Genomic DNA, 23,555 nt, shown 5'->3' with positions numbered 1-23,555 from the left:
TTGCGGCTCGCATCCCCCCCCCCCCCCCCCCCCCCCTGAACAAAAGGAACGTTAGTGTTGTGACTGCGCGGGTGGACGTCTCACGAGTGAATTCCTTTGTGCAAATCCCCCTCTTCCTTTCCTTTTGTGAGCCTCGCCAGACGTCCCAAAGGGCAGCGAAACCTCAACTTCCTAATTGCTTGTGTTTGTTTTCACGAGACACATGTGCACAGGTACGGACGAGAGAGAGGGAGGGGAAAGCCTCGTTGGGAGAGAAATGATGACAAGCACGCCAGCCCTTTTCAAATATATCTGCCTTTACTTTTATTCATGTACTGTACAGTATTTCATTTTGAAAGTCTCTATTATACTATATGACAATAATGACTATAATTTTTACTACAAAAGGTTGCATAAATAATTTAAATGTGGAAATAAAAAATAAATATGCAGTTCATTCTTTGTAACAGTCCTTTCTTTGCGTCTGTAGCAATCCCCCCTCCCCGCATTTTAGCGCCCTGTCATGAGAGGGCACCGTTCCAAGAGACCACACAGATACAATATGTACAATCAAGCTATACATGGTAACTCTCTGCTTACACTAAGAAATCCCTTCCAGTTGCTATTTCAAACACACAATTGAAAAGAAAAAACAAACATTGTCAGTACAGTTTGGAAAACCGAAATCAGGAAGCAATATGAGCGAAAACAACGGAATGCTGACAATGAGCGGAAAGGTTCCAAATCTTCATGAGATGCAGGCCCGGTCTGTGGCAGCAGTCGCAGAGCGAGCAGGCCGCGTTGCCGACAGCATCGGCAGACTGAGCATCACGCAGCTGCCTCTTCCATTCTGCGTCCTGTAGGTGCTGCGATAGCCAATACAATTCAAATTTAGACAGTTTTTGTATTTTTTCTTATTTTCAATTCTCATTTTTCCTGTCTCTGAGATTTCCGAGAATTGGGACTGAGAGGAGGAGCGGAGGCGTTCTCGCTGTAGGCATCTCACAACGCTGGCTACAGCACGACGGACAGGGGGGATGTGGACGTGGCTAGCTGATTGTAATGTTATTTTGCTTGTTACAAAATGTGTTCCAGTGTGGGAGTGTTGGAGAATACTCTGCCCCTAGGAAACAAAGCAACCCTCCAAGCCTCCTCCGCACATGTGGACCCTTTTTGTACAATTCCAGCAAACAGGAACCGGCTATGTCCAGAGGAAATGGCTTTTTATGACTCAAATCCTAAACACAGGAATGGGCTCATTTAGCAATTAAGACGAGTTGCAGGAATGCCCAGTGCCCCCTTCGTATTGGGGTGCTGACACAACTGTTCCCTTACACTAACGCACGCACTCTCTCTCTCTATTTCTCTCTCTCTCTCCCTCTCTCACTCTCTCTATCTCTCTCTCCCTCTCCCTCTCTCTCTCTATCTCTTTCTCTCTCCCTCTCACTCTCTATCCATCAGGTCCTATGGGAGTAGGGCCCTATCTTGACTGACAGCTCTGTGTTCAGAGTTGCCGCGGTCTGGGGAATGATCAGGGAGTGTCCCGGTGTGGAGTGAAGCCCTTGCCGGGCTGCCAGATGACTGGGCCTGGGCTCTTCAGGCCCGTCAGCATCCCATCTCCAGAGCCCCCTGAAGCCCCAGCGCTGCCACATGCTCCAATATACACCGCAGAGGAGATGGATTACAACCGGGTCGAAGCATTAAGATATACCTTTAACAAGAGCTGTGGTGTGTGTGTGTGTGTGTGTGTGTGTGTGTGTGTGTGTGTGTGTGTGTGTGTGTGTGTGTGTGTGTGTGTGTGTGTGTGTGTGTGTGTGTGTGTGTGTGTGTGTGTGTGTGTCTGCTATGTGTTTGTACAGGTGGGATGGAAGCCTCAAGAGTGCGAGAGGGGAGGCAAGGCCAGGGATGTTTGGAGCAGGCGTGTGTGATCACCAGACACTCATATCTTACGGAAGGGATCACTACTTCTCCAGATCGGGTCACATGGCAAGCCCTGGCATTGTATGTCCACTCATTCGGTCATGCAAATAAACAAAGCCCGGAAATATGTTGAAAATCATCTGGAGAAATTGGATAGTGCCTTTATGGTGCTAAACACACAACATAAGATCAGTCCAACAAATAGCTTATGAATTCCCTTTCTTTGAAATGTCTCACGCTGCTCCTCCTCCTCCTACGGAAGGAGCCATGTTGGTCGGCGTGTTGGTTAACATGTGCGTATGTGTGTGTGTGAGCAGAGTGTGCTTCAGTCTCTGTCCTTGTACGGAAGGACGTGGCGGGGTGGCGGCCTCAGTACGAGTTGCCCAGCAGCGGCGTGTTGTTCTTGTCGCGGCCCTGGGACAGGCGGCTGTGCTTCTTGTTGCGGCGCGGCTTGGGCACCTCCTTGGCCTCCGACTGGTTGTGGTGGCGGCTGTAGCGCTTGCACTTGCAGGAGGTGACCACGCGGATTTTGTAAGTCCGGCTGTTGCCGTTGGGGCACTGCAGCTGGACCCGCTGCGTCCGGGAGTGGGCGGGGATGCAGCGGTAGTCCGATGCGCTGCTCCTCCACCACTTGCCACGGACGATGGAGTTGGGCAGGAGGTGGGCGGGCATGCACTGGCCCGAGCACACCAGCTCCTTGACGGGCTTGGCGCTGCGGCAGGAGCCGTCGGTGATGTAGCGGGTGGAGCGGAGCTCCCTGCAGCTCAGCTCGGAGGCACCTGGAGGGAAGGATATCACAGTTACACTCGTGGGCCTCGGTCCAAGAAAACCCCTTTGAAGTCCCACACACTGGAGGGACCATCTTCAGTTAATGTATCTGGCGCTACAGCTGCGTCTCTTTCCAATATCTGCTGAATTTGTCAACGTTTGTGGTATTGTCATGGGTCGGGTTTCAACTGCGCTTGCTGTTATTCCTTTTAACGTATGTATTATTCAGCGTTAGTGGGAAAACACAACACGATTCTAAATGTACCACAAAGCAGATTGTGGTTCATGTCAAATGTTTGTAAACTCTTTTTTTGTTTCACTGTTGGGCTAAACGTCAAAACGGGGGCTGAGCCAGCAAGGCCTTTTCATCTTGATTCTGACACACTCAAATAATATGAACACTGTGCACTGTAGATTTATAAATGCAGCGTAATATCAATGTTTGTACATTTGTTTAAGGACTCAGCGTACAAGGTCTGATCAGATTAACTGAACTTGTTGCATGGTCTGATCATTAGCCGACGATGGGGCTTAACAAGGTGCTCCAGCTGGCAGTAATCAACTGATGGCGAATCCAGACCAGAGTGCCATTTAACAGCTCAATCAAACCTAGAGGGGGACGCGAGTCGGAACGAAAGCTGGCACACGAAACGAGCACCCGGAGGAAACGAATGCGGCGATGCGCGAGTAAATAGTTTGTCTGGTTATTTTAAGGTAAAAAAATTCAAGGATACAATTTTTGGACACAATATTGGACATCCTCCAAATTGATACGAAAGACCTCGTTCTGTGTGTAGCCATACTCTGATATTTTACCTGCTGCATTTTAACAGCCTTACGCCTGAGTTATGCCTGGTCCGTTTCTTTTTTTTTTTTTTTTTTTTACAAGCGGAGTGTAAGAAAGGGCAGAGGAAGTGTCTGATACACTCCAACAGGGATCTGTTTTCCTACGTGGCTTTTCTTTGTACAAAAGGGCTGAACAAAGGATTTATGTGAGATGACTTCCCCCCCTCCCTCTCTCCGCATGAACCTGATCTAGCTTTTGTCCTGTCGCCAGGGCTGAGGGTCTGCTCCACAGTGTGCTTTGTCTACAACCTGACATTGTGCTGCAGTTTTCATAAATGGTCACGGTACCCCCCAAGATGTCGGTTAGAAGGCTACGTCAAAAGCATGTGTTTTTGAATCCTATAGGCTCTGCTTGCTCTGTTACACAAATGAAAACAAATGAAAAACACAATATCGATTAAAATCGATTTGTTGTAGAAAAAACTGTAGCCTATCTCTGTTTCGAGGCTAGGTTTAAGTGATGCTAAGATTAGGGGTCAAGGTAATGGTTAGGGTTAAGGTAAGAGGTTTAGGTTAATAAACAACGTTTTAGGTGGAAAACTGTGACCAAAGTTCTGGCTTGGCAGCCTGGACCAAGAAGTGGTGATAAACCTCTCTTTTATCCTGTGTCTGAAAAACCACCCCTGATGAGAAACAAGGCACTGTTCATTTTCATCACACATCAGTGAGCTGTCTTTAACACCCCTTTCCCCAGCGTTGGGAGATGAGGAGAACAGTGGAGAGGGGCCAGACAAGGGTCACCGGCCCTGCCACGACCCCATGGGGACCATGGGAAACCTTGGCCAACCCCCCCCCACAGGGCTGCATATAGACCAACCAACACATTTATCTGAGAACTTGATCCAGTAGATTGTTGTCTCCCTGTGCGAGACTCCATGGATATTGTTCCTTATTGCGGGCGGGAGATACATGTCTCCCCCCCCCCCCCCCCCCCCCCCCCCACTGTGGGAACTTGGAAGAGCCATGTGTGAAGAGATTGTGCAACTGTTTTGTCAAAATGTGATCGTATTTTAATCTGTGGATTTGTTGTTTTTTTATCATGTGTTTTCCCACACCCAGCACCTGTGGGAGAGATTTGGCAATCCGTTGAATAATCGACGACGATCACAATTTAATCTCACGTGTTAAATCGCCTACCCATCAGCTATCAACATAATCGGCATCTAATTTTCTTGTCCAGTGTGACGGTGTCTTCTTTGAGTCGACATTATTGAATTAAGGCAAAACTGCAGTATGGGAAAAATCGCACAGCTGCCCATCTTGAATTGATGAAGCGAGCAGGATATTGTGCTAATCAGAATATAATGTATTGGTGTATAGTGCAAGCATTACGAACCACAGGTGGGAGTCATTCTCAAAGTCAGTGTTGCATTAAAAAACAAAAAACTATTTCCAAATACCCTCAAGACATCCCCCCGAAGAACAAATTGTGGCGTTCCTATTGTGAAGACATATTGTTGCAATCAAACAGTTATGGTGTAAGTAGAACTTGACTAATCGTATAACTGCGAGGGAAATGATGATGATGTGAAAACCTCTCTGTCTCTAAAATGTTCCACTTCAGAATGTGTGGCGAAGAACAAACCACAGACATGTGTGTCTGTGCAGAATTAAGAGCCAAGAATAACACTCTCTCTCCACACACAATAACAATGTTCTGATCCCGAACATCACAAGTAAACATGAAATGAAATAGAAATATTAAATACGTTCTGTGGATATATCGTTGACACGCCAGTCGCACGTTCACAGATGAATTCCATTTCATTTCCATGCTTCACACGCTAATGTTTTAATCTACAATTTAATGAACGAGAAAGACAAAATACGGATCTTTTATAAACTGTTTGTAAATTGTTTATATGGCTCCTCTGGGACTTCTCTGAAAAGCAATATTCAAATTGTATTTTTATTGTTATAGATATATACAAAAAAAATAGGCACGGCTATTGCATTATAATTTCATTGAATTACTTTTTTTTGTATTCCCAAAATGATGTGTGTGGTTATTATAGACCGCCGAGCGCACCGGCCACTGAGCAGAATTTGAGACATTGAGACGTCGTTAAGTAACCTATTTAATTGTATAAACAACATTTCCATAGCCTATATTTAATTGTATAAACAACATTTCCATAGCCTATATGCTTATTCTTCCTAATCCATTTTGATTATTTAACCTTAATTAGTCAATTTGGTGATACATTTCTTTAATTGCCATCGAGGTTTGCTCAAATAATTTCAAAATGAATCAGAATCCATTGCGTTCCACATTGAGTGGCGGCATAATTAAGACACATAATAATCTAGATATTAATTTCAGTAAGACACATATTTCAGAAGGAGAATACTCACTATAGGAGACCGTGTTCGCTGTCCTCCTCCCCCCGTTTTTCGCCCTGTTATTCATAGTATTGTTGTTATTGTTGTTGTTATTGTTGTTGTTGTTGTTGTTGTTGTTGTTTTGAGATGCCTGCTGTATTGCGTCCTGGCTTGTCCGGGTATCTACTGACAACAGCTCCGGTCTGATCTCCGTGGCGTCGTTCTTCAGCACCTTCCAGCCGCGCACGGCGGTGCAGCATCCTTGGAGCAGCAGCAGCAGCGCGCTGGAGACGAGGAGCGGCAGAGACACCTGCATGCTGATCGGTCGGCGGCGGAGCGCGGAAACGTTGGCAAGATGTACACTGTGGGGCGAGTTGGTCAATTCCACCCCTACAAGAGGCGCACGCGGTATTTAAACCTTCCCAGGTTTCGTCAAAACGGACAATTAGGCGCTTACACAAAGTGGGAGGGGTCGCGCCTCGGCTCAAATTCATTGAGAAACTGGTGGTGGGGGGGTGAGGGGGGTGCGTCGTGCGCAAGGACAAGAAGAGAGGAGAGGAGCGCAGCGCGCCGCGTGTTTGGGAACGTGTTGAGTGAGACAGCGCATCCACACATCTGACTGAGTTGTTGTTGTTGGAATTTGTGTATCTTCCTCTCCTGCCCCAGTGATTCACGCGGCACTACGCGTCTCGAAAGTATTTGACTGTTTTTTGAAGTGGTTTAGCATGGAATGCGTCCCCGGGCGCAGTGGGGAGAGAGAGAGAGAGAGAGAGAGAGAGAGAGAGAGAGAGAGAGAGAGAGAGAGAGAGAGAGAGAGAGAGAGAGAGAGAGAGAGAGAGAGAGAGAGAGAGAGAGAGAGATGTTCCACAGAAGCTATCTAATATGCCACACAATAAGCTGATTATGTTTGATAACATCAACACAGGTCTCATTGATTATGCCAGCAATGCCACTCTCCGGGGAACATTTTGTTTCTTAATTAATTAATTCAACAATTAAAGGGGTAAGCAATTTTAAAGATTTAAATGTTCAAACCTGAATTAATTTCACAAAGCAAATAAATTCACTGGTCCTGACCAAGTTCACTCCAAGAGGTGTATTTTCTCCACAATTCAGATAGGACTCAAAATTATGGCAAAAAGGAAGCCCAATAGGCCAAATAATTATACAAACAAATTCAGCCCATGGAAAAATTACCACCAAAGAATTTTTCAATCTATAGAAGTTATTCACGCCAAGATAATTTCTTTTTTTCTACCCTCATGATGTATTCCCCCCCCCCCCCCCCAATTATCGAAGAACTAAAAAGGTCTGGTTTAAATAATACTATTTGGACAGACTGTTTGTACAATCTGAAAAGCCTTGGCATCCTTGGAATCACAGGTCTGAGACAGGGCTTTGGTCTGAGAGTGCTGAAAGACGAAGGCTCCTTTGTTCAAACACTGCCCCCTAGAGGCAAAGGATAAACAGGTCATGTCTTCTGAGGGGAAAGATAGAATTAAGATTAGGGCCTTTCCTTGTGATCAAACTGTCAAAGTCCCTTTTTAGGACACAGGCATGCGGGGGGACGAGCCAAAAGAGAATAACTCAAATGGTAAAAATAAAGGCGCCGATATGAGAGAGCGCTCTTATACATACACTCATATTCACGGTCGATATCATTGTTTTGACACATCCTCATACCCATTCATTTGAGGGACGCAGACGCTTCCATAATGATACATGCAGGCCTCACGGTCCATCTACTTTTATTCAAGCCCTAAATCAGGGCACAAACGACCGTGGCCAACTGGCCATCTATCACACATCACAGTGGTGGACATGATTGAGGATAACACAGAATTAAAATAATGATATTGTACGCAGAGTCGTAAATATAACGTCTGTCAGTCAGCGCAGCGGGGATCATTCTTTTGGTTGTTCTTTTCCCATCCGCAGCGGCCGGTCACACTTTATGCTGACAATGGGAGCTTTTATCATGTGTCTCGTGAAGGATGGAGTGAGCGAAGCGTCACTTTTCTCTGGGAGAAGGGAGGATTTTTATTTTATTTATTTATTTGTTCTGAAATGGCGAGTGATGTAACTGATTACTTTCAAAGATTCATCAGACGGTACATTCCAAGGGCGTACCTTTCATCTGAGAAGGGGGGGGGGGGGCACACAATTATTGCGTGATTGATTTTTCCATGCATGTGAAGAACGCACTCGCGTGAAGCTCAAATAATACCCACGATGATTTCCATTTAAAGGAACACGCCAACTATTTGGGAAATTAGCTTATTTGCCATCTACCCTGGAGGCTTAGGGAACGTCCGCACCATTAGCCTAGCTTAGCGTCCATTCACTGAAGTAGGTATGCCAGTGTAGCCTAGTTCCCAACAGTCACGAAATACATTCCAAATACAACTCCAAAACTTTCTGTAAACATGTTGTGACCTGTGTATTTACCACATGGAGAAATAAAAATAAAAAACGATTCTACAGTTTTTCTAAGCAGATATATACTCTGATTTTTTTTTTTGCTGAACCACTGCTACCTGGGCGCAGTGATTTCATCACCTCAAAAGCCCTGTTGTCTTTTTAATTAGCCATAGTACTCCTCTCGACATGTCATTGCACAAACGCACACATCACAGAAAAAGGCTTGCATATTAATTAACATTATATAATGTAATTTTTTTGGACTGTAAAAAGTGAGAGGAACAAAAACAAGATTTTGAAAAGTGAGGGGGACATGTCCCCCCCTGTCCCTAGTGGAAAATGTGCCCCTGCATTACACGTTGTCTCAAACTAAATTAATTTGCTCCATATGGAATTCGTAACATATGTTGTGTTTAATACATTCTACATGACTAAAACATGGTGTGTCATGTACAGTATCATGCGCCAAATCCAATGGGGGGTTGAGGTATAGGGCATTTATAAGGTTAAGGTTATAAATGAGATAGCAAGGTTTTAGGGAGTGTGTCCCATTCTACTCTATATTCCAAAACCAATTCCTAAAATATTCAAGTTTACTTTTATGGATTTCAAATCCAAAACATAGAGATATAGTTCAATCTTTTTCAAGTTATGTGGCCAACTTGCTGCTTTGTGAAATACTCCCCTCTAGGACCACTCTGCAATCTTGAAAGTCCACTGAACACGATTTATTTTAACACTCAAGGTTATTGTCCGAACCATTGAATAAAGGACTGAAAATGATGTGTTACTTATAAATGTGGCCTGTAAAAGGTTTGTTCACATTTGTAATGTTCATAAACATCAAAGTAAAAACAGGACCGTTATTTTGAGTTGCGATGAATTATGAAATAAAAAATGTCATATACAAGTCAAATTCTTTAAGAATCTATATGTAAATGTATCTTATAAGCACAGACTCTCCCTCTCTGCAGTAATCTGAGGAGACATCTGTGCCCTCCTAGTGTGTAGAACCCTTACAGAGGTTGTGCTGAGATTCTAGAGGAGCGGATGGTCCCACTGTCCGCCACAGAGTCGGCGCTGATTATAGCCTTCTGTCCGACGCATGTCAATCACAGTCTCAATTTAGACCTTGTTGGGTTTCTTCACAAGAGTTTTCTGGCTTCTCCAGCTCCAGTGTTTTATCATGATAACAGTAGAGAGGGAGAGGCGAGAGAGAGGGAGAGAGAGAGAGAGAGAGAGGGAGGGAGAGAGAGAGAGGTCTAAATAACAATCAGATGCTGGCCAGATTTGTGAGAGGACTGCCAGCACTGAGTGAAAAAGAAAGATAGAGAGAGAGAGAGAGAGAGAGAGAGAGAGAGAGAGAGAGAGAGAGAGAGAGAGAGAGAGAGAGAGAGAGAGAGAGAGAGAGAGAGAGAGAGAGAGAGAGAGAGAGAGAAAGAGAGAGAGAGAGAGAGAGAGAGAGAGAGAGAGAGAGAGAGAGAGAGAGAGAGAGAGAGAGGGATAAGGTGGTGGGGTGGAGGGGGGGGGGGGGTGGGGAGGAGGGGGTATTTATTATGGCGTAGGAGAAAAACAAAATGTCTGAGGTACATAAACAAAACATTAAACTCCTCGTGATTAATGTTGTGAAAGTGAGTGATTCATCACACTATAGGTCACAGAGCTGTCTTGACCACACAGGTTTGAAATAGATGGTCGTTTCCTTTCACAGGATAATCACAGAGCCCTGAAAGTAAATAACGAGATATTGTTGCAACATTGTGTGCCCAAAACTCTACTATGTTTAACTTCAAGTTGGAAAGGTAAATATTTTCAGTATATTTCATTTAACGTGTCTGGGGTGGTTATGCAAAGTAGCATCAAACCCCAGATTTCAGGGCCTCCCGGCGTCCGTTCCTGGAAAGGTATTACTGGCAGGTTCTCTCCAAGTTGCATTGGGAGTAGTATAGTCTGGGTCCATATTCACAACAGCTTCTCAAAGTGGTGATCTAGAGTCAGCCTCGACCCGTTAGAAGACGACACTATGATCAGGGTGGTGGCCCGAGGAGTAAATGGTAAATAAATGGGAAATGGTGCATTTATATAGGGCTTTTATCCAAAGCGCTTTACAATTATTTGTTCCTCACATTTTACCCATTCACTCACACATTCACACACTGACGGTGCAACAAGGAGCCAACCTGCTCATCGGGAGCAGTTAGGGGTTAAGTGTCTTGCTCAAGGACACCTCGACGCGCTTCCCGGGAGGAGCAGGAATCGAACCGGGAACCTCCAGATAACCAGATGACTGCTCTACTGCACTGTTTGGGTGCAGAAGTAGAAGTAGTTTCAGGTCACTTGGAGATTCACAAGTGTAATATTAAATGTCCAGGTAGGGAAATGAGGACATATCCTGCAGCTGACTGAGGAAACATGTCATGCCTGAAAATGGATCAAACCTAACTTATGGTGGTGTGAATGCTCAATGGTGAAAAGTGGTTGATTTAACATGATGCACAAACAAAATAAACTTTTCAAACAATATAAGCGCACAGTAGGAACAGTGTCTGTGTTTCCCACAAAAGTACCTGGATATGCTGGTCTGATGTATGGCAGATTATCTTGTACAGTGGCCAGTACAATGGTCTGATGTATGGTAGATTATCTTGTACAGTGGCCAGTACAATGGTCTGATGTATGGTAGATTATCTTGTACAGTGGCCAGTACAATGGTGGAACAAAAATTGCCATCAAACTGCCATGGGGCCTTTTTCACAAGGGTACTGTCGCCTCAAGTCTTACATCATTGTACTGTTGTTCTACCCCCTCCTCCTATTTATTTATTTTATTCTATTTATTTATTTTGTGTATCTTTTGTCTCGAGCATTTGTGTATCTGTCTGTGTTTGTATCTTTTCTTGTCTTATGTGGTCTGCTTGTTTGTTGCTGTTGTTGTTGGTGGTGGTGTTTTTCTTCTAAGTGTAATTATGCGTCATGAAAATTCCAAGTTAGAAGAGGTCGTGCAGACTTTGTCACTGACTTAGATCAGCATTTCCACTCTAGGAAGCATTGTTAGAGGATCCCTGGAGAGGATGTAAACATGCAAATGTAAATGTTCTTGTGAAACATATAGACCCTTCTCAATATTTTCAGCATAGGTCAAACACATTGCAAGGTTGTGTCCCAGCGGGAGATGGGAGAAACTGCACAAAAGCTATCCAAGTCGCCATTACAAAGTCATTAAGGGCTTACTGTGATGTACACAGAATGGAGAAAAGATGTTGTTGGAAAGACTTGAGTGTAGTCGCAGCATTAAGACTGAATTCATTGCTTTAATCTGTAAAGATTAATTAATGTGCCTTGTGTGAGACTTCTACAGAACATTTCAAATGTGACATCCTCTAAATAGCTAGAAATAGTTTTGCCAGTGATGTTGTTTATTAAATCTGGAGCTCGTTCTGTGGTCCAAAAAAGCAGAGCCGGGACAACGTGTGTGTGTGTGTGTGTGTGTATGTGTGTGTGTGTGTGTGTGTGTGTGTGTGTGTGTGTGTGTGTGTGTGTGTGTGTCTTTCTATGTGTGTGTGGTGAGTGTGTGTGTGTGGTGAGTGTGTGTGTGTCTTTCTATGTGTGTGTGGTGAGTGTGTGTGTGTGTGTGTATGTGCGCGCGCGCATGTGTGTGTGTGTAGAGTGTGTATTTGTGTGTGTGTCTTTCTATGTGTGTATGGTGAGACTGCTCTACCTCCTGAGCCACTGTCGCCCCTACCAAGGGGCAAAATTGTCATCATGAGCCACATATTCTGAAAAGGTCAAATATCTCAACACGAGCCAACGTCTTAGCCTGAACTTATCCAAAGCTAGATTTTTCGTAATGAGGACGGCATAGACTCGACAATACGTGAAATACGCCTGTAAAAATGAGGACGGCCTAGTAACTGTTAAATGACGTGCTAATTCCACAAAATTGTATGTGGCCAAGTCTAATACAGTCTTCATTGTAAATTATCCAAATGTTTACAGAGTGTACCTTTAACACTAGAGTGATTCCTCTTAAGGGGTCTTGAATTTATCAGCAACAAATGCATTCTTGGGCTTAGCTATTTTATTTTTGTATCCCTGTATGAGTACTACATTCATTACTTTGCACATGTGAAAATAACATAAAAATTAGTGTCAACTACAAAGAGAAGCATAATATTGATCAATTGCTGCACCCTGGACCTCTTTGAAAATATCCTGGTATTGATGACCATTCTGCTCTGTATCAATTTCTCACTGAGGTTTCCAAGACCACTTTTTCTCTTTGCTTTCCTCCAGCCTTGACAATAAGATCCATCAACTGTTCATATATATACATTGTTCATTCTAACCCATATCTGCACATTGTCACACACTGAAAATGATTTATTAACATACAGTAAGTAGAGCATTGTGCAGCCGTGACTGTAAAAAGTAACACACTTTGAAGAAGGCATTTCCCATTCGGGGGAAAAAACCTTTCAGTAGTCCCTAGCTGACAACCCCGTCGCTGTTCTGTGAGTGTAAACGAACCGCGTTTAAAAAGGCTCTGGTGTACAAAAATGAAGCCAAGGTCTTAGCTTTGGTCATGACTGTAGTGGTTATACCTTTCAGTAGCACCTTGCTGCATGCTTTCACAGTCCAGTTTCAGCAAACCTTACAAAGGCCTTGAATGGGAAACAGTTAGAAAATAACAGTTAGCTCTAGCAATAGTTCTCCTAGTCCAGCTTGAGACACCAAACGTCTAAATCCACTGTCCTGGAGCAGCCTATCGGAGAGGAGGCCCAGGCACGGTCTCTGCTCAGGGCTTAAGGATCTGGTCTCTACGAGGCCCAGGCACGGTCTTTGCTCAGGACTTCAGGCTCTGGTCCCTCCCTACCTGTACAGTATGAGTACCTCTTATAAATTACAAAGTGATCCTCTGGCATGCATTTTTGGTTATGCATTGAAAAAGTATTTTTGGGTGACCGCTTCAGCCAGTCTGAAAAGGGCATTTGGGGAACTAAGACAAAAAGGGCAGTTGCAGTTGGGGCAGTTAGTCTCTACCCCCGCCGCCCCCACCTAATCATGCCACTGATTGAGTGTGCCTCAAGGTAGCTCCGCTTGAGGCATTATGAGGCCGTAAGTCATGAGAGGGATTCTTCCTTGGCTCTACTGCAAGGTGTTTTCATGTGGTTTCCATGTGGGAGAGATTGGCTGTTCTCCATTCAAACCCCTTCTCCATTTCAAATGTTTGTCTGAGGACTTCTCACAGAGCAATCACCAGGAAATATGTCCACTGATACAGCCTCGCAGGCAGCCAAGTAGTAGTAGTAGCAGCCGCAGCAGTAGTAGTAGTAATAGTAGTAGTAGTAGTAGTAGTAGTAGTAGTAGTAGTAGTAGTAGTAGTAGTAGTAGTAGTAGTAGTAGTAGTAGTAGTAGTAGTAGTAGTAGTAGTAGTAGTAGCAGCAGCAGTAGTAGTAGCAGTAGTAGTAGTAGTAGTAGTAGTAGTAGTAGTAGTAGTAGTAGTAGTAGTAGTAGTAGTAGTAGTAGTAGTAGTAGTAGTAGTAGTAGTAGTAGTAGTAGTAGTAGTAGTAGTAGTAGTAGTTTGATTTGATTTGATATTTTTTTATTTTCGTCTTACATACAGATGTATGCCCAGCCCATATGGGCTTACAAGACACATAACAATAAGTATATAATAATATACTTTACCAATTACTTAACAAATGACATATAGACCAAGATGGCTATAAGAAAATACAATAAAACGTAATATAACACAAGCTGTACTCAATGTAAATAAACAGAAAAACAAGATGAATTCAAATACAATATATAGGATACAGTGTGTTTTGTCTCAAGTGCCATGCCTTCTCCAAAAATCCTGCAAAACCAAAGATGTCCTCCACAAAAAAAAAACTCAACATACAACTCTCAGACTGCCAAAACAAATCCGGATTTACAATTAGAATTTTCTCAAAAAAAGCCCTCCTCAAAGCGGTGTACAAAGGGCAATAAAAAACAAAATGATATTCATCCTCCACCACTCCCAGATCACACAGAACACACAACCGCTCCTCCTCAGGTTTACCCTGGAATCTACCCACTTCCACAGCCAATGGTAGGGTGCCAGACCTCAACTGGGCACACAGAGACCTCTGTCTTCTCTTTAAGTTTAACATTACATAAGGTTTAGTAAAATACTCATTTTTAATTGCAACATATTTTCTAAGTTTAGGTTTTTTCCAAATCTCCACCTTCCACTTATCCTGATGGATTGTTGATAATTTTGTTTTAATTATGTGAACCTTACACTGCAGATTGTTCATAAAAATCATACTCAAGTCAGTAGACGAAAAAATCATGGACATCTCTCTTGACCAGGGATGACCGTGTGCTCTGTCCCAATTAAAAATCTTTTTAGTCACCCTGCCATTTGGCAGCTGGACCAGGCGGTTCCATAACCTCACCATTTCACCTTTTTGCTTGACCAAGCAAGAGTCCCACCCCATGTCCCCTTCTATAGCCCCTTTTGGTGTGTATTTATGGACTCCTAAAAAGTATCTTATGGCCCGGTTCTGGATCGCATTACATTCAGGTGCATCATCAAAACCCCAGACTCCAGCAGCATAAAATAAAACAGAACCCACCATTGAATCAAATAATTGTGTAAATGTTGAAAACCCAAGGTCAGTGCACACTTTCATTTTACTCAACACACCCCCTAGCGCCCTTCCTGCTGACTCAGACATTATTTTCCTTCCTTCTATGAAGCTCATGTACTCATTAAAGGTGAAACCAAGATATTTATAAGAATGTGTGTAAATCAGGGGCGTTGGTCCAAATTGAAACTTATGGCTACTCTGCTGTTCATGTTTTTTCCTGAAGTGCATAATCTGTGTTTTTTCACTGTTAATCGCAAGTCTCCATTTCATGCACCAAGAACTCATAATATTCAACATGTTTTGTAAATTTGCTTCATTTTCTGCAAACAGAACAATATCATCAGCGTACAATAAAATACTTCGGATTATATTATCTATTGGAATACCAAGATTGGCTTGCTTGATTTCTTGCGCCAGGTCATTAGTAGTAGTAGCAGCAGCAGTAGTAGTAGTAGCAGTAGTTGTAGTAGTAGTAGTAGTAGTAGTAGTAGTAGTAGTAGTAGTAGTAGTAGTAGTAGTAGTAGTAGTAGTAGTAGTAGTAGTAGTAGTAGTAGTAGTAGTAGTAGTAGTAACAGCAGTAGTAGTAGCAGCAGTAGTAGTAGTAGTAGTAGTAGTAGTAGTAGTAGTAGTAGTAGTAGTAGTAGTAGTAGTAGTAGTAGTAGTAGTAGTAGTTCAAGTTTCTTTAATAGTTGTCATACAGAAGTACAGAATACTTTTATACAAAATGCTTCTTTCTGTTACGCTCCAGAGACTGTGCTAGACAAAAGATAAGTATGAAATAAAATAGTATAGCATGTAAAAATTGAAGTAAAAATAGAAGTCACGTACGTAGACACAGTGTTCAGTAGTATATACATATGTACAATGTTCGATGCAGAATAGAAGTAACTGAGTTACCATACAATATACAATATACTATGCAATATACTAATATACAATACTATATAGTGCAAAGCAGAAATGGGATGAGGTACAATTTAGGTACAATTTACAGTAAGGTGTACTGAGGTATGGGTTGTAGTTAGGGATGTCCGATATTATCGGCCTACCGATATTATCGGCCGATATCGGCATTCAAATTTGATATCGGAAAATATCGGTATCGGTTTTCACATTTTTTTTATAATTTTTTTTTACATTTCTATAACCTTTATTTACCCAGGCAAGCAAGTAAGAACAAATTCTGATTTTATTTATTGTCAAAAGTATGCATAATGTTGTGTTAATTCCACAACAAGAGACATGTAATGTTAACCCTTTGATCGCCGAAGACGCCGAAACTCGTCATTCCCCGCCATGCTCATTCTGCCGAAGACGCCGTAACACGTCTTTGATATCAATATTTCAAAAATCTGTGATCGAAATCATATTTCTCTCCCGGAGACATTATATGTACTGGTGAGTCCCTCTCAACTCTCTAAGACCGCCATCTGGTGGCCGATCGGCAGATCGCCCAACAGGAAGTGACGCGCCAAACAGGAAGTGCTCACCCATATTTCGTCCGGGCACTCGCGATCGTTAGCAGGACTCCATCTTGACACAGTGAACACCGATCGGTGCAAATAACTCGATAAACATGATTTGGACGTATATACTATTATACAACCTGGAAATGGATCGGATATTTCGACATCCCATAATAGAAAAAATTCTGTTCCACGCTCATCTCCCAACGCCGCGAGGAAGGTACGGTGAGTTTCAGCGTTCTTTTCTAATGTATTCTATACTAACTGCTCTGATGATCATATCACCCACACTAGATGAATGATATAACGTTGCCCACGGAATTATAAATGACCCCCCGCCCATCCGGTCATCATCAGATCATACGTAGTAACTCCTAGAAGCATCTCCAGTTGAAATTTTTTTATCTCGCACAGATTCCTACCAAACTGTATTTGATCATCAATATAATGCATTTAGGGCTATAAATCAAGTTCTGGAGAAAGCTGCAGAAAACGATAAAAACATACTTATACTTTAGACCGTATTTTAGTATGAATATGTGAATGAAAAAGTATAACGTTGCTACACCCTGAACAATAGATATAAGACGTTGAATGGGCCATAATAATGTCAATTTAGCAATACAATTAAAAAAGTTATAGCCCTGCAAAGAAGGGGAACTTCTCCATGTTAAATAGGGCTGGCGAGGGATGGTAAATTATGAATTTAACCCCGGCGATCAAAGGGTTAATTACCTGAAATTATTCAGTTTTTGGGGGGGGGAAACCCTACATATATCGGTATCGGTTGATATCGGTATCGGAAATTAAGAGTTGGACAATATCGGTATATCGGTATCGGTAAAAAAGCCAATATCGAGCATCCCTAGTTGTAGTGCAAATCCTTTACCAATAAATATAAAGTGTGTTTAGGTGTTCTAAAGTGTGGAGAGTGGGTGCTGCAGTGTGTTGTTTGTTTAAAGTGAGTGTGTGCATGTGGATGTGTGTGCTGTGAGTACATTTGATGGTTGTTGCATAGTGTTATTGTTCATTGAGCAACTTGATGGCCTGGGGATAGAAGCTTCTTCTGAGTCTTTCTGTGCTTGCCATGAGACTCCGGTATCGCTTGCCTGACCGCAGCAGTTCAAAGAGGCAGTTGTTTGGGTGGCTGGAGTCCTTGATAATTCTCTTAGCCTTACCTTTGCACCGCTTGTTGTAAATGTTCTGGAGAGTGGGAAGCCCCCCTCCAATTGTGCGTTCGGCTGAACGTGCCACTCTCTGTAGTCTGCTTCGGTCACCACTACTGTGTCGTCAGCAAATTTGATGATTGTGTTGTTGTTCCGCTGAGCCACACAGTCATGTGTGTACAGGGAGTAGAGGAGGGGACTCAGAACACAGCCCTGGGGGGCCCCTATGTTGAGGGTGATGGATGAGGAGGTGCAGTTGCCTGCTCTCACCACCTGGGGTCTGCCCGTCAGGAAGTCCAAGACCCACTGGCAGAGGTCATAGTTCAAGCCCAGGTCCCTGAGCTTGGCTATGAGTTTGGAGGGGACTATGGTATTGAATGCTGAGCTGTAGTCGATAAATAGCATTCTCACATAGTTCCCCTGTCTCTTGTCCAGGTGCGATGCTGCTGTGTGCAGCACATGGGCTATGGCGTCCTCCGTGGACCTGTTGGGGCGATATGCAAATTGCAGGGGGTCCAGGTTGATGGGGAGAGAGGAGCAGATGTAGCCCTTTACTAGCTTCTCAAAGCACTTCATGGCTATGGAGGTGAGAGCTACAGGGCGGTAGTCGTTGAGGCAAGCAGGCTTGGATTTTTTAGGTACAGGGATGATAGTGGACTTCTTCAGGCAGGTGGGGATGACAGCCTGTTCTAAGGACAGGTTAAATATGTCAGTGAATACCGGGGCCAGTTGGTCGGCACAGACTTTTAGGACGCGGCCGGGGATGCCGTCCGGTCCTGCTGCCTTCCTGATATTCAATTTTTTAAAGGTCCACCTCACCTCATGCTCTGTTACCCTGAACACTGAGTCTCCATCAGCAGACCCCCCCCCCCCCCCATTGCCGTGGCTTGTAGGCTGGTGTTGTTATTCCCAAACTCAAACCTTGCATAGAAGGTATTAAGATCATTTGCTAAGGAGATGTCACTGTTCAGTTTGAGGGAGGTGCCTTTGTAATCTGTCATCGTTTTGAGGCCCTGCCACATAGCTCTGGAGTCAGCCTGTTCATATTGGAGTTCAATTTTATTCCTGTAGCGCCGTTTAGTAGTAGTAGTAGCAGCAGCACGGATTGTGGGAAGTGGAGCTGTGGCTGGCTGTATCTCAGAGTCCCCACTGGGTCGTACACTAACCACCCGAGGCCTCACAGCACACCGCCACACGTTCTGCCACAAGGCCTATTCCTAGATGTACGAGTAATTACCCAGCAGATTATTCACAGCAGAATGTTTTTTTCTTTTCTTTCTTTCTTTTTCTTTCTTTCTTTTTTCTTTCTTTCTTTCTTTCTTTCTTTCTTTCTTTCTTTCTTTCTTTCTTTCTTTCTTTCTTTCTTTCTTTCTTTCTTTCTTTCTTTCTTTCGCTCTCTCTCACTCTCTCTGAGAGGAACATGCCTCTAGGATGACATGTCAGGCTGTATCAACACAGTCCCCTGGGCCGGAGGTGAAGATTTCAGACAGCGATGTTTGGGGGAAGAGCTAAACAGTTTGCACGCAACATCGTCGAGGTTACGAAAACCAGACTTAACTATCCTTCCAAAATAAAAACGAATCATATCCAGTGTTTTCCTCTCTCTCCGGATCCTCTCAGAATGCTCCTCCGCGTTGCCTTTCCGCACTCTTGGGATTTTGTTACAGCCCAGATTGCATAGGGCTTTATCAGAAGGGACCAGGGTTGGCAACTGAGATTCAGCAGCGCACACACAACCACGCTCGTTTTCCCAAACCTTGAAATCCCCCGGCTTAATTAGTTTGGCATTGTCAGTTTCCCAGTGACCTATGCTTGCCATTTGATGTTCAATGTCAACGTTCTTTATTAGATGGGTTGGTCGTAGGTTTACAAGTCTGTATTATACATCAGCCATAAATTATGTGTGCGCAGTGTTTATTTAACCCCCACTGCCGCACAAGGAAAGCTCCGGCGGCTGGTGCCGCATGTGTAGGCCGGCTGGGCCCTGCAGAAGGCAGGAGGCGGTCTGCTAGTGGGATTGTAGCCATATGGGTTCATTAATGAACGCTCTGCACTGTGTGCACTGTGCACCATCCCTCTCTGGGTGTATCGTTGTGGGTGAATGAGGTGCCCAGTGGAGATGGTGGCATTTTTAAGAGGGAGCGAAGGGCGAGGGTGGCAGGGAGATGGTAATTAAAGGGGCACTTCACTGGAAAAAACAAAGCCGATTTATTTAGAATGTAATCTCACATAACCCAAAGGCTCTGAACTGTTCTGCACACATTATTTTGGGTTGACAGTTATTGAGAGTTAATGAGTTTGAATATCTCCTCCTGTGATGTCATCAGAGAACACTGAATCATGTAGACGACAAAATAGAAATAAGGAGAAATAAGGAAATAAGGAATTCAATAGGGATTGCTATTTTTACCGTCACATATGTCACATATCATTTATGTCAGATAATCGCATGACGTCCTAACACCAGAACGATAGGATTCAGGTTCAAAATTGGCAGAATGCCCCTTTAAAGTTCCCATAATATGTATTTAGTTTATTTTCCTTGAATCTGTGGACATTCTTTCAGAAGAAACTAGTCTAAATCTAATTTCAATTATTTATTTTCCAGCACTACGTTCTTCTGCTTCTTACATGCAACAGGCTGTTTTTGGTGGGTGTAGCACATGTCAAATCTTACATCTGTTATTCCCTTCCCTGCTTGGACACCAAACCCCCCCCCCCCCCCCCCCCCCCCCAAACATTAAAAAAAAAAGAAAAAAAAAGAGTAAGCAAAACTCATTTTCCATAATATGAGACTTTTCCATTGAGTTCTTATAGGTAGGTTTATAGTCTACTAACCAGGATTCAAAGCCTGTTTGGGTATGAGAGCTCACACAAACATTTCATGGATCCATAAATTCAGTGTCCCATTCAAGGAAAGAAAGGCCAGGCTTAAAACCTTACCTTTACAGCCTTTAACTTCCTTCCTGCACACAGAATCCTGCTGCAACCAGAAGCTCTCGCACACACGACACAACTTGCAGAGAGTGCTTCTGTGTTTTTCACATTAAACAATGACCTGGCTAATGTTTTTTAAGGGGTTATTAAACAGGATTTTGAATGCACTAACAGGCCTGCCGACTGCTACTTGTTTGTGTCCTCATGTGCCTGTGTTGTTCCTCCTATGGTGGCCTTTTCAAAGTAAAGTATCAGGTGTCAAATATTTGCTGACAAGTGTTTTTGCGAGCTTAAGATATTACCGATCCAAGCCCTAAAAATACAGAAAGCTCCGTATGCAGATGATGGATGAGAAACAGTGGATGCCCGAGGTTTACATTTGGGTATGAAAGCTCACACAAACATTTCATGGACCCAAGTGCTAAATCAGTGTCCCATTCCAGGAAAGGAAGGCCAGGCTTAAAAACTTCCCTTTACATTTATTTTTTATTTCCAGGTAGGTCGAAGTGGTTAAGGTTAGGGGTTAGGGTTATGGGATAGGTTTGTAAACAACCTTTAAAGTAAAAATGATGACGACTTGCGGCATTGCAGCTTGGCCCAAAAAATTACGACCCCCAATAAAACGGAGACGACCCTGTCCAATCCGGCATCAACCATGAGAACCCTGGCACTGTTACTGCACAAGGGTACAAGCACATTCTTCATCAATGTCATAATCTCCCAGAACACCTCGCAAGGTGCGCTAATTAAGCATGAAAGTACAAACACCCTCGGCTGCTGAGCAGACCAGAGTTCACACCCGCTCCATGTGGCAGAGGGATGCTTGTTTTGGAGCGACTCAGAAAGTCTCTCACAAGTTTGCTTTTTTATGGGATGAATAAAACGAGATAACAAGCATGTGAAAGTAATCCACAGCTTTGGTATCTAATCTAATAAAGTCTAATTATGAGCAGGGATAATAAACGGGGGTCACGCCTCGACTTGTCACGTAAAGGGAGTTCGCCGGGTGATATCGCCGGAGCATAAAAAGCCATTTCCCCACACACAGCCCACCCACTGTGCGGTTTCCCCGAAAAAGTCCTTTACCTTTCTTAATCTATACAGGCAGTGGGTGTAAAAACAAATCGCAGGCGGTTAGAGACCAGTTTAAACAGAAGTTATAAGGTAAAACGCTGCGTTCTGTTCCACCTTGTCATGTTTTCGTTCCACGGCGGAGGTCTCTCTTGTGGTTTAGCTCTGGATTAGCCATAACGGCAGGCTTATTGGTTAGACGTGGTCACATGCATGATACCGTAGAACATATTACAACAAACCTTTCATTGGTCATGCTTGTGGTGTTCTGATGTTAGTGTGTTAAGGATGATTCCTACGTAAACAGGGTGGTAGCTTTAACCTCACATGAGAGCCCGGTCAACCGCGTGCCTGATGCTAACCATTACATTGGAACGTCACATGTACACAGGGCTATTTTTTATTCTTTTACCCATTTTTCAAAAAACAACAGGGCTTTTGAGGTGATGAAATCACTGCGCCCAGGCAGCAGTGGTTCGGCAAAAAAAAATTCCGAGAATATATCTGCTTAGAAAACGAAAATGTAAATTTTGTTTTATTTCTCCATGTGGTAAATACACAGGTCACAACATGTTTACAGGAACGTTTTGGAGTTGTATTTGGAGTGTATTTCATGACTGTTGGGAACTAGGCTACACTGGCACACCTACTTCCAGTGAATGACGCTAAGCTAGGCTAACGGTGCAGCTGTTCCCTAAGCCTAATGCATGCATGAAGAAAGGGGTATGTATCTGCTTCTCTAACTCCAGGGTAGATGGCAAATAAGCTAATTTCACAAAAAGTTGGCATGTTCCTTTAAAATGAGACAAGAAAGCTTAAATACTCATAATCTAACAAACGTGGCCCGGGCAATGCTATTTGGGTGGTGGTAACACACTAAACACACCCTAAATACATACAAACACACCCTAAATAGCCATCTGGAGTGCATAAAATAAATATGACCACTCAGTGATATTCCACAGCTGTTCATTAATTGGTAGCCCCAAATGACATGGGCCTCATATAACCTGCAGATTAAAATGAAATGCCACCCATTTTAAAAGGGCACGTTGCCAATTTTCAACCTTAATCCTATCGTTTTATTGTGAGGAGGACTTGTGATAATCGGACATGGAACTCCCTAATGTGTTCAGCCGCATCGGCACCCAGAGGGATTCCTCCTGGTGAACCATATATTTCTTCAATCGTCATCGAGTTGGACCTACTACAGTTGAAAATAGTTGAGGAAATAGTGTCTGCAGTTCGCAAGAGGTCTGCTCTCCTCGCAGGGATGTGGCTGAGCTCTCGAGTCACAGAACACGTTGGTGAGTTATTCATTTGGTCATCCTCAGACAAGTTTGCCAGCAGAGATTCCAATCATCGTGGTCCTCCATACATCCGGCCATGCAGTTCCATAGAGCTCTCCACTCCTGCGTCCTTCCTCAGTACATCCATGTATGTTGGCGTGGGACGTCCTCTTGGTCCTCTTGGTTGTTTGGCTCCCAGAGCACTAGCTTGCTAGCTGGGAGTTCTTGGTCCTCCTCACAATGGTTCAGTCAATATTTCTGAACACGCATCACTCTCTCCTAACATTAGAAATCAGAGAGAGCTAAAGTCAAAACATTCATACTTCTTTTCCATTTTTGGTTGTCGGGTTGTGTACCCAATTTGTTTGCATTTGGATCACGGATTGGTTAAGTCGCAGTCTGTATTGAATGTCATTGTGCTTTCCACTGAAATGTTACTCCGCGGCTCAGCCGGCAATAAGTCCGGATGTTTTTGTTTGTCCATAATTGAGAACGTCGAGTTTGTTCTCCGACAATAATCAAGTGATCCCTATGAAGTAATTGGCATCATTATGATGACTGCCTATAGCAGACAATAACAGCATCCCACAAACTAACAGACGGAGCTGGAGGTGAAAGGAACCGAGAAACATCATCCCCACCCCAAACCCCCTTCTCTCTCTCTCTTGTTCTCTCTCTTTCTCTTTCTTCCTCTCTCTCTTTAGAAATATTCAATGTGGTCCCAGCCATC

General features: G+C 43.5%; 1 protein-coding gene across 1 annotated transcript; it reads right to left on the bottom strand.

Annotated features, from left to right (window-relative positions):
- Window positions 1–276: 276 nt before the first annotated feature.
- On the bottom strand, window positions 277–6,314 carry sost (sclerostin). The gene is made up of 2 exons (XM_084322526.1): window positions 5,869–6,314; window positions 277–2,678 (listed from the first exon to the last, which is right to left on the bottom strand). The coding sequence occupies exons 1-2, from the start codon at window positions 6,149–6,151 to the stop codon at window positions 2,269–2,271; spliced, it is 693 nt and encodes a 230-aa protein (XP_084178652.1). The 5' UTR covers window positions 6,152–6,314; the 3' UTR covers window positions 277–2,268.
- Window positions 6,315–23,555: the final 17,241 nt, after the last annotated feature.

Source organism: Notolepis coatsorum, assembly GCF_963971535.1.
Source record: "Notolepis coatsorum genome assembly, chromosome: 10".
In the NCBI taxonomy this organism is placed as follows: domain Eukaryota; kingdom Metazoa; phylum Chordata; class Actinopteri; order Aulopiformes; family Paralepididae; genus Notolepis; species Notolepis coatsorum.
The sequence above is the reverse complement of the archived record's forward strand: the minus strand, read 5'-3'. Positions and strand labels throughout refer to the sequence as shown.

Coding starts and splice junctions, on each gene's coding strand:
- sost (XM_084322526.1), bottom strand. CDS start 6,151: ATGCAGGTGTCTCTGCCGCTCCTCGTCTCCAGCGCGCTGCTGCTGCTG. Junction 2,679..5,868: donor AGCGAACACGGTCTCCTATA/GTGAGTATTCTC, acceptor CCTTCCCTCCAG/GTGCCTCCGAGCTGAGCTGC.